This window comes from Schistocerca serialis, chromosome 10 (genome assembly GCF_023864345.2).
Source record: "Schistocerca serialis cubense isolate TAMUIC-IGC-003099 chromosome 10, iqSchSeri2.2, whole genome shotgun sequence".
NCBI classification, from domain to species: Eukaryota; Metazoa; Arthropoda; class Insecta; order Orthoptera; family Acrididae; genus Schistocerca; species Schistocerca serialis.
Genome location: NC_064647.1, coordinates 171,837,469 through 171,849,662, shown reverse-complemented (window position 1 = coordinate 171,849,662; position 12,194 = coordinate 171,837,469). Strand labels below are relative to the sequence as shown.

Below are 12,194 nucleotides of genomic sequence, written 5' to 3'. Positions count from 1 at the left end.
CACACGTCATTGAGATGGCAAAATTACACGAACTAAGGTATGAATTGTTGCCACAGCCACCTTATTCACCTGATATGGCTCCACCAAACTTCCATCTCTTCCCAAAACTTCATGGAGGAAGATTCACTTCAAATAAAGAAGTGATACCTGGAGTTGACAACTATTTTGCACACCTGTACCACATGCATTAATCTACAAGGAGACTACATCAAAAAATAAAAAAAGGTTTCAGTGGTGTACGTACTTTTTATCTATTCTGTTCTGAGAACTTTTCAAATCACCATCATAGAAATGTGAAATGATATGACAGGAGGAGGACTGCAATGGGTGAGGTAATCATTAGAATGTGCAACAAATAAAAAAGGCTAAGTAAAAAAAGACATGGAATTCAATGAGATAAAGCACGGATTTCACATACATGTCTGTAAAGTCCAGAAATTATCTTACAACTACACAATAATTTAGTTCCACTTTGCACCATTAGCACACACAGCTTCTGCAGCAGTCTGCAATATTACACAAAATATAAAACAAATACAATTTGCATTCCACAGATCAACCCTGATATGACTTCAATATCTAATTAAGAAGCGTCACTTCAAGTACTGAATGAGCAATGCCAAGTAACGATTCTGAGAAGACGCAAACATTGAAAAGAGAGTGAGAGAAGAAGAAAATACTTGTTCCCAAATTTCTACACAAAGCCAAAATAACTTCACTGTCAATTCAAAATATTGTGCACTACAGCAATCAAACTATTGCTTCCTCCTCCATCTAATAACATTTATTAGTTCATGATAAATTTGCCATTACTCATCCAGAACTTCTATTACACTGCTCTCAGTTTTGTACTATCTTCTTTTTATCTTTTCTCTTGTTTGTTTTAGAAATATTAGCTCTTAAATTTTGAAATGTTTGCAACTGTAAGAGAGATAACGGCAAATCAGTTGTTTCTGAAAAATCAACAGACAGACATCAATGAAAGACAAATAATTGTGTGTACGTAGGGAAGTTTCCCATTACAGTGGCACAACAGTAGTAATACTTCACAGTCTCTTCACATTCCAACTGCACCCTAAGTTACAAACAATTCAAAACTAATGAGCATTCCAATACATTTTTAGCCACATGGTTCCAAAGTTTCTAGTCTGTGGACAACACAGCCAGGTAAGAGCAGTGTCAATTTGTTGTATTTGTGCAAGTACGTTCTGAAAGACGTGCTGGTAGAAAGGCTATTAGGTTATATAGGGATGCGACAGCATTGGTAAAACTAAATTGCAGAAAATTATCTGTTCATGCAATGTAAAAATATGCATACCAGAGGCCATCTATTTGATTTTTCCATGCTTTAGTACTTGAATAATACCACCCTGTCACCAACTAATAACCTTTCCACCATAAATCTGACACACTGTTCACTTTCATACTAAAATAAATTTAGCAACAAATTTAAAACTACAGTTGCAAATTTCAGGGGTTTGGAAAAATTAGGTACAAAATATAATTTTCTGAATAACACTATAATACTGAAGAGTGGCAACTAATATAAACTAGAGAAAAAAGGGGAGAAAATGGGTGCAATTTCATTTGTAATTCTGTTTGTTACAGCTCTGGTGATTATATGTTCTTGATGATGTAGTATGGGAACAAATGCGTTACATGTTTAGCGCATGCGCGCTCACACACACACACACACACACACACACACACACACACACACACACACAAGAGAAACTAACTTCCATGGGCACCACAGACTGACAGTTTGGAACCAAATAAAATTTTTCCTTGAATACGAACAGAGAACATTGATTTTTACACAGATAAAAGTAATTACATGTTTACAATTCTGAACAGTTTTTTTTGCCCTCCATTATCACAGCTTCTCTGAAGTTATTTCCACTTCCTTTCATGGAGGTGGCACATAATAAAGGTAGGAGCAGATTACAACCAGAGCACCAATTCTGCAGTTTCTCATTATAGTAAAGCTGTGACTGAAATATAGTTCCAAAATCAACTGATTTTTCCCTACCCCAACAGTTGATAATTATTATTTTCCCTCTGCAATACATGCACAAAAAAGCAAAATTTTTGAATTCACATCACAAACTTTATAAAACAGATAAATTTGTCACAGAAATTCCTCTAAGCAAAAAAATTATCACGAATCATTTTTAATTTCTGATCTTAAAGTAAAAACATTTTTACCAAAGGAAAACGTAATTGCAATACAACATTGGGGTATTTGCATGCAGGAGAAAGCTTCCCCTTTAAAACGTGATTTTACATAAAATCTCATCAATAATCTCTAAATTTTCTATAGCACCAAAAGATTGGACATCACTATGTGAGATTAAAATACCTGTAGCATCTGCTGAGCTTTGTAATTCATGATAATGAAAAAAAAAGCAAGTTTGAAGTATCTGTAACAGTTATCATTTGTCTCCCTGTTATGTTGTAGGAAATGGAGTGTATGCTGAACTATGTGGACGATCAACTGTGTGACTGTCTCTTGTACAGAATTTCTAATAAGAAAGTAGTACAATATAAAATTGGTGCAGCAGAAACGGACACTGACAGCTGTTCACAATGATTGCACTTCCCAGATTAGTCAGCAATTATTTCACCCTTACTGTATTTATGGACATAATATTATGCAATCTAAACCGTTATCACAAGATTCCCGATAATACTGTCGATAAATAATTTGTTGTGCTGAAATACTTTTACAACTTTCAAAGAAATCTCATCTGCAGTTTCTTCTAACACAATACACAATTTCCTGGAAGTGATTTGGAGACTATTCCTGTACCTATATACACATATATTGACATCTTTTTTTATTATTTTGGCAACCTGCTCCTACCTTCTACATAAATCCTGATACAATTACAGTCTCTTGCTTTGTCAATTTTTGAAAGTACAGTCTCACAATAGATGAATACTATATACAGTGTGGTAACAGTATTATACAATATGACCATCAGCATGAATGGGAAACTTTTAACTCTTCGCAGCAAACATTTTCTATAACATTCATCACTGGCAGATTCAGTTGTATGATTTATCTTAAAAGAATGGCTAGGTGTGACTGAGTGGTGCTTCTTAACCAAAAATAAGGAAAATGTATGTTGTCTTGAATCCATCAGTTCAAGAATGAAATAAACATATTACTAGTTTTAAGGATTTTCTCGTAGGACACCTTCAGAATATAGTTTGTATGAAAGTAAAGTTAAATGAAATTACAACAACTTTTAAAAAATTCTTCATTTTTCCCAAGACCTTTCTTCATGTGTGCATGTGTTTTGTGAAGTTTGTAGACTGTCTGGACAAATCATCACAAAAATTAATAAATTTCAGTATGTAACTCTGAGATACAGGGCTGTCAACAACCAGTCTGATAAATCCTAGGGTGTTTCACATTTCAACCTGCAGCAAAATTTCCAATTATTGTCTTTTGGATCACACCTGGATTTGTTCAGACTAAAATTGCACACAAATCTCTCAATTTACCAAAATGCAAATCTGAAACTATGCAAAAGGGATGGACTTAAACAGCACTGACAGTAAGAATGTTCACAGGAAAGCAAATTATTTCTGACAAATTTATTGTATTAACATATTCGATACCTTACACCGTTGTTGAATGCACGTGAAAAGATGCGAAAGCTTATACTCATCATTTAAGACAAATAGCTATATTACTGTGGCTTTTGTAAACAGTCAAGTTAATTTGAACTGCTAAATATGACAGTAATGAACTGGAAAGTTTATTCCAATAACACTTCTACTTATTATAATTGTAAAAGAATCTCGGCTTAAGCATATATGTGATTCTGCTGTTCTGCTACCCATAAATGAAGATATAGTACATATTGATAATCCTTTTATTTTATTTATTGTGAGACTCTCGCAGTGCTGAACACAAGGTGTGGAAAACTGGCCATAGAGAACGCTTAGTATGAACCAATTCGCTCAATGCATCATTGTCTGTGTGATGTATTTCTGTTTCCAAATCTGTGAAGGAATATAAGCCGATTTCAATGAAATACAAGCTGATAATATTAAGGGATACAGAACCAACAGCCTCATTAAATGAAAAGAAACCAAATGCACAAGTACAAAAAAGAATTTTGATTAGTTAAAGTAGGATCATATGTACTAGTATGCAAAGAATGAGAACTCATATACTGAAGCATCACTGTTTGCAAACTTCTCTTTTGTCTCTCTAACGTCCTGCCTACAACATTCTCATACGAGTTACCAGCAGATCGGCAAGCAGTCTTTGAAGACATTTTTGACTAAAGTGACAATGAGTGAGAGGAAATGAATTAACTCAGAATCTAACAGCAGGAAGGAACTCGAGAAAACCTGAATTTTGATGAGTCAGAGTTCGGTTTCAGGCTATTAGTCTCCCAGTAACTTGCAGCATGAATTTTGAGACAGTCACAACTAGCCACATTTTAAGAATGCTGGTACAGATATCTCAACTGCATAGTAGTAAAGACACTCAATTGCACATATAATAGGCCACCCTGGCCAAAGTTGCAAACAAAGAAGGAGCGGCAGCAAGAAAATAATACAACCAGTAATTACCGTGGAACATACCAAATGGTATACTTTTACCTTGTAACATCTCTCCAAAATATGATCGACTAATTTTTTAAGCTACTGACTGAGAGATGGGTAGAAGCTACGGTTCCTTGTGGTGTTCCTCATTCAGGTCACCGTCTCCTCATCTTGCTGCCGCTTCCTATTGTTGGATCATTTGCCAGCAGTGCACCTGAATTTCAGTAAATTTCTTCTCAAGTGCTGAAGCTTGGCAAATATCTAACTTCCTGACTGACATACTTACATAAGAACAATCAAAAGTGTGCATGGTGCACACACACATACAAACACATGCTCTATTACACACATACACAATAACAGCCACATATGAACACTGTACAGCTTCTAACTACACCGCCACATGGCAGAAGAACGAAGCCACGTGGCGGGCCTGCCGCCATCACAGAGGCGGCACTAATCCGCAGCCGGGCTGGGTCATGCCAGCCGCCGAGCGCAACTGCGGACATGCCGGACAGGCGATGCAGCGCACGAACGCTTGTGGAGCGGGACGGCCGGCGCTACCGCTGCCGGCGAGTGGGAACACGACGAGTAAGGGGGAGGCACGTGCCACTGTCACCACTTGGCACGCTTCGACCAGTCCTTCGGAGTCCAGTGCAGGCACTTGGGATCGATTCGGATCTTCCGCTTCTCCATCGCACGCCTGTGGTTCGCTATAGTCTCTTTTGTCAGTGTAATTATGTACTGTCCCTTGTAGTAGTTTATGAGATTGAGTATCTGCAACGTGGAGATCACATCTTCTTTCTTGATGCTCGTCAGCTCACAAATCTCACTGCCAGAAGAGAAAAGATAAGCCGTGATTATGATTAGAAACTAAAACATAATTATACATAATGGTTCCTAAGAAACACCTTACACTTAAAAAATTAGAAGAATATTCAATCATAATGAACAAATGCAAACTCTCCTCTTCAAGAATAGACACAAATCCCACAAAAAGAGGTCTTGTGACTCTCAGCTTGCTCTGTTTATCTGTGAGAGACACAGTACTATAGACAACAGCACTCATATTGATGCCATGTGCAACATACTCAGGCACCTATAAGATACTTTTATTTAGTGTACATTGGTCAAAGAAATAAGCAGAGGGGTCCCTCATCTACCATAATAATATTTTTTTTTCAGGAACATTTTCTAAAATCTCAGTTAGCTTGTTTAGGAATACAAGAAGACAGTTGACTAATTTTCTTTTTCTTCTAAGCTCTATTTCGTGGTAGAAGTACATAATTAACTGTTTTTGCACTAGGCTGCAGGCTATCTCTTAATAAACTGGGTGATTTATGAAAAGCTCTTATAATTTATAGCGAACAATATGAATCAAAGTTTCTGGCAGATTAAAACTGTGTGCCTCACCAGGACTCAAACCTGGGACTTGCCTATTGCAGACAAGTGTTATGCCAACGGAGGTACCTGAACACTACTCACGCTGCAGACTGAACATTTATTCTGGATACAAATCAACTACCTTAACAAACTTTTCTAGTTTTCTTATCGCCTTAGCACCAGGAGAGATCAAAGCCTGACTACATGTTTACTGTTAAAAAGAATTCTACATCATCGAGAAGAAATGTAGTGTTAATTTCTACCAAAGTCCGATTACCTTCATGCTGAATACGTACTCAAGAGTACTCAGCACCAGGTTCAGGAGAAGTGCTCGCTCACTTACACAAGATATTTGGTACAGTTTGAAAGTTCAGTGCCACAGTCATCCTACATTTCAAGAATCATGATTTAATTAAAGCAGACACAATATACACCAACAGAAAAAAATTCGGAACACTGAGAAGAAGTTGTGCCACGTAAACAAAAGTTTATAGGCATTTTCTATTGCTGAAATATGATGTCTATTTGTGGTGTGTGTACTGTAAGACCTTCGGTACATACACCATCAGATTATTTGACTTGTCGCTCTAACGAAGTAGGCGAGAGTCAGCAATATGTCTCGTGGTCTTGCACGCTTAGAGTAGCAGATTGACGGTGACCAACTTTAAACAAAACTTGATTAATTTTCACACACATTTATTAAAATAATAACAAGCATAAAAATAACTTAACTTGGTTCTGGATGCTATTTACAATTGACATTCTGAAGTTCCTTTGGTCTTGGTATATTAATCTTATTCTCACATATCTCTGATACTTGACAAAGTGTCTATACATTTCTCCTCATGGCTATGTACAGGAATATAATAATCTTATTAGGTGCAGACTGAAACTTGACTATAGACTGGTACAGACTAATGCAGACTAGTGCAGACTAATGAAGACTGGCACAGACTGGTGCAGACAAATGCAGACTGGTGCAGACAAATGCAGACTGGTGCAGACAAATGCAGACTGGTGCAGACAAATGCAGACTGGTGCAGACAAATGCAGACTGGTGCAGTCAAATGCAGACTGACTATCGGAGGTCTGTACACTCGTTACAATACCTCACGCATTCAGGTATCACGGCGCGAGTGTGATCCGCTTGGAGAAAAGGTTCTACGTTAGCAGCAATCTCATTGGCTGCGTTACATATTAATACGCGGATTGGCGGAAGCAGAATTTGGTCCGTCTCTAAGACAGCGCCATCTCATAGTGCGGAGACAGATGAGCGCTGCGCCTGCACTGTTGTGCTTAGCGGGGCACCCTCTAGTGGGAAAGTTGTGTATGGACTGACTACGCGGAACTATGTACACAACACTATTCGAATTTCGTGCCAGTCACACAAGGGTGGCACTAGCAGCACCACTATGAGGATGCAATACACACTGTAACGATCGTGAGCATTGGTTGCTTCTGAGATTCGACACGGCGAGGTGACGACGGCCAAGAATGCCTTTAGGGCATCAAGGACACCATTATCAACACCTCACAGAGTTTGAATGAGATCTTGTAATAGGGCTACTAGAAGTTGGATGTTCCTTCTGTGATACTGCAGAAAGACTTGGCGGGAATGTAGCCACTGTATATTATTGCTGCCAGTGGCGGTCATGAGAATGTACGGTCGCAAGAAGGCCGGGCTCCGGATGGCCCCCTGGCACTACTGAGAGGGAAGACCATCGTGCTCGGCATGTGGCTCTGGCATATCGTACTGCATCTACAGCAGCAATTTGAGCAGCAGTAGCATCAGTGACACAATGAACTGTTACAAATCGGTTACTTCAAGGACAGCTCCAAGCCAGGCGACCTGTAGCCTGCACTCCACTGACCCCAAATCACCACCATTTGGGACTTCACTAGTGTCAAGTGAGAGCTACTTGGAGGGCAGGGTGGAGGTCTGTTATGTTTACTGATGAAAGTCGGTTCTGTCTCAGTGTTAGTGACAGCCGTGCGACGGTTAGGTGGTGGCCAATCGAGGGCTTGCGACCAACCAGTCTGCGTGTCAGACACACTGGATCTACAACTGGTGTTACGGTCTGGCGTGGACTTTCGTATGACAGCAGGAGCACTCTCGTGGTTATCTTATGCACCCTGACTGCAAATTTGTACGTCAATCTGGTGATTCGACCTGTTGTGCTGCCATCCATCAACAACATTCCAGGGGGTGTTTTGAGCAGGATAACGCTAGCCCACATACCGCTGTTGTAACACAACATGCTCTGGAGTGTCTATATGTTGCCTCGGCCTGCTCGATCATCAGATCTGTTTCCAGTTGAGAACACGTGGGACATCACTGGATTACAACTCCAGTGTCATCCACATCAGGCACTAACTTTCCCTGTATAGACCGACGAAGTGCGACAGGCACAGATCTCCATCCCACAAACTGACATCCGGCACCTGTACAACACAATGCATGTATGTTTGCATGCTTGCATTCAGATGGTTGCACCTGTTATTAATGTACCTGCAGTTCACATTTGCCACGGCTTATCTTGCACTTACATTAACCTATGATCTTAATGAATGTATTCCCAAAATTTCATTACTCTACATTAATTATTTTCTAGTGTTGTAATTTTTTTTCTATCAGTGTATTTCCAGAACAAATCTTTCACTCTGCAGTGGAGTGTGTGCTGATTTGAAACTTCCTAGCAGATCACAACAGTGAGCCAGTCTGGAAATTGAACCTGGGTCCTCTGCTGTTTGTGGGCAAGTTCTGTATCAACTGAGCTTTCTGCACACATATCACGACTGGCCTGCACAGCTTTACTTCTGCCAGTACCTCATCTTGTACCTTCCAAACTTCTCAGATGTTCTTTCAGGACTTACACTCCTTGCTTCTAGGAGTTTTATCCTCACACTGACAGCGATTTAGTGAAACAGGGAGCGGCTGTATCTACAGTAGCAGCAGTGTAGCTCATACTGTCAATTTATTGTAACAATTTAAAGCACTGGGAAATATTATTGACTTACAGTGGGCGACTCAGAACAACATTGTTGGAAAACATGTGACTGTCTATATCTCACTGTGACAGAGACACCAAATAAATCCTTGAGATGATAATGCAGAGAATTTATTTATTCATCATTATTTTTATTTATTTATCTCACAATTTTTTATTTATTTATTCTCACAACTTTAGTCTATTATCTGGGAAGCTAACATAAGCTGTACAACTCACATATTTGTGAATAATAAAAGAAGTATGCAGGATGTCCACATCTTTTGGGTCAAACTGAAACGGGTGATAGTGGGTCTGTGGTGTCACCGCCAGACACCACACTTGCTAGGTGGTAGCCTTTAAATCGGCCGCGGTCCGTTAGTATACGTCGGACCCGTGTGTCACCACTGTCAGTGATTGCAGACCGAGCGCCACCACACGGCAGGTCTAGAGAGGCTTACTAGCACTCGCCCCAGTTGTACAGCTGACGTTAATAGCAATGGTTCACTGACAAATACGCTCTCATTTGCCGAGACAATAGTTAGCATAGCCTTCAGCTACGTCATTTGCTACGACCTAGCAAGGCGCCATTACCAGTTATATTGAGCTTATATTAATGTATCAACAAGAGCGATGTTCTACAATTATGGATTAAAGTTAAGTATTACAGCAACTGCGTCCATTTTTCTAAGTTCTCATTTCCTTATAATGTTACAGACCTCGCGCCAGCCTGCGTGAGCTTAAGTGCGTGCCTTTCGGCTTCCTCTCATAGTGACTTGGCTGTCTTGCCAAGTCACAACAGGGTCCACAACCAATTATATTGAGATTGGGAACCAACAGTTGGAAATGCACATTTATTGTGTTACAGACATACTCAGCGTACATTGCATAACAACAACATAGCTCAGAGTAACTGTTCAAAGTGACGACCACCATTCTCAATGTGCACAAGGCCACCGCACAGGAACTACGGGTGTCTAATACACCAACATCTTGACATGACACCACGAGGAAGAAATCCAGAGCTGTGAAATCCGGCAATCATGCTGGCCATGGGACAGGAGCCCCCCACCCCCCTTCCAATCCAACAATCAGGGTACGTGTTATTCAGGTGCTTGCCAAGATTAACACTGAAGTGCACCGTCATGCTGAAACAACGTCATTTCATGGACAATATAGGGTACAGTCTCCAAGAACTGTGCGAGCACATCTCGCAGGAACACCAGGTAATGTGGACCATTCTAAATCTACATCGATACTCTGCAAATCACACTAAGTGCCTGGCAGAGGGTTCACTGAACCACCTTCACAATAATTCTCAATTATTCCAATCTTGAACAGTGCATGGAAAAAATGAACAACTATATCTTTTTGTGCGAGCTCTGATTTCCTTTATTTTATTATGACGAACATTTCTCCCTATGTAGGTCGGAGGAGAAAGTTGGTGATTGAAATTTCATGAGAAGATTCCGCTGCAATGAAAAATGCCTTTGTTTTAATTGTGACCATCCCAAATCCTGTATCGTGTCCGTCACCCTCTCTCCTCTATTTCAGGACAGTACAAAACGTGCTGCTATTCTTTGAACTTTCTTGATGTACTCCGTTAATCCTATCTCGTAAGGATCCCACACCATGTAGCTGTACTCAAAAAGAGGATGGACAAGTGTAGTGTAGGCAGTCTCTTTAGTAGATCTCTTACATTTTCTAAGTGTTCTGCCAATAAAACACAGTCTTCTGTTTGCCCCCTCAGCATTTTCTGTGCGTTCTTTCCAATTTAAGTTGTTTGAAGGCCTGTAACACTACCTTGGGGAATGCCAGAAATCACTTCTGTCTTACTCTATTACTTTATGTCAATTACTACGAACTGTGACCTCTCTGAGATGAAATCATGAATACAGTCATATAACTGAGATGATATTCCATAAGCTCATAATTTCACTACAAGCCACTTCTGTGGTACAGTGTCAAAAACCTTCTGGAAATCTAGAAATACGGAATAAATTTGAAATCCCTTGTGTGAATAAAGAGCTAGTTGTGTTTCACAAGAACATTTTCCAAATCCATGCTGATTGTGTGTCAACAGATGATCAGTCAAACGGGGAAGCAACAAATAAGGTCATATCAGAAGATCTTGGACAATGGCTGCCCATACATGACAGAGAATCATTGCTGGTGGCCATCAATGTGGGTGGCGTGTAGATTGTCCTCACTTCAGACATGGCTGCACCTTTGCAATACATGCATTTAGACAGGTGGTCGTCACTTTGAACAATTACGAAAAACAGTATTGTCGTTATACAGTGTACACTGTGTATGTCTACAACACAATAAATATGCGTTTCTGACCACTGGTTCCCTATCTCAATATAATCAGTTGTGGACCCAACATCAACTGTTTCGATTTGACCCAAGAGATTTGAGACATCGTGTACATTGATTATTTATTCCTGGTACTTATTCCCCCCATGAACCATGGACCTTGCCGTTGGTGGGGAGGCTTGCGTGCCTCAGCGATACAGATAGCCGTACCGTAGGTGCAACCACAACGGAGGGGTATCTGTTGAGAGGCCAGACAAACGTGTGGTTCCTGAAGAGGGGCAGCAGCCTTTTCAGTAGTTGCAAGGGCAACAGTCTGGATGATTGACTGATCTGGCCTTGTAACATTAACCAAAACGGCCTTGCTGTGCTGGTACTGCGAACGGCTGAAAGCAAGGGGAAACTACAGCCGTAATTTTTCCCGAGGGCATGCAGCTTTACTGTATGAATACATGATGATGGCGTCCTCTTGGGTAAAATATTCCGGGGGTAAAATAGTCCCCCATTCGGATCTCCGGGCGGGGACTACTCAAGAGGATGTCGTTATCAGGAGAAAGAAAACTGGCGTTCTACGGATCGGAGCGTGGAATGTCAGATCCCTTAATCGGGCAGGTAGGTTAGAAAATTTAAAAAGGGAAATGGATAGGTTGAAGTTAGATATAGTGGGAATTAGTGAAGTTCGGTGGCAGGAGGAACAAGACTTCTGGTCAGGTGACTACAGGGTTATAAACACAAAATCAAATAGGGGTAATGCAGGAGTAGGTTTAATAATGAATAGGAAAATAGGAATGCGGGTAAGCTACTACAAACAGCATAGTGAACGCATTATTGTGGCCAAGATAGATACGAAGCCCACACCTACTACAGTAGTACAAGTTTATATGCCAACTAGCTCTGCAGATGACGAAGAAATTGAAGAAATGTATGATGAAATAAAAG

At 40.1% G+C, this 12,194-nt stretch overlaps 1 protein-coding gene across 1 annotated transcript in view; it reads right to left on the bottom strand.

Moving 5' to 3' along the window:
- Nucleotides 1-370: 370 nt before the first annotated feature.
- LOC126425017 (histone acetyltransferase Tip60-like) overlaps nt 371-12,194 on the bottom strand; it is a 138,606-nt gene continuing 126,782 nt past the window's right edge. The window contains exon 9 of the mRNA XM_050087924.1: nt 371-5,401. Coding sequence (XP_049943881.1) covers nt 5,185-5,401 — 217 coding nt within the window. The 3' untranslated portion in view covers nt 371-5,184. The remainder of the gene's footprint in view (nt 5,402-12,194) is intronic.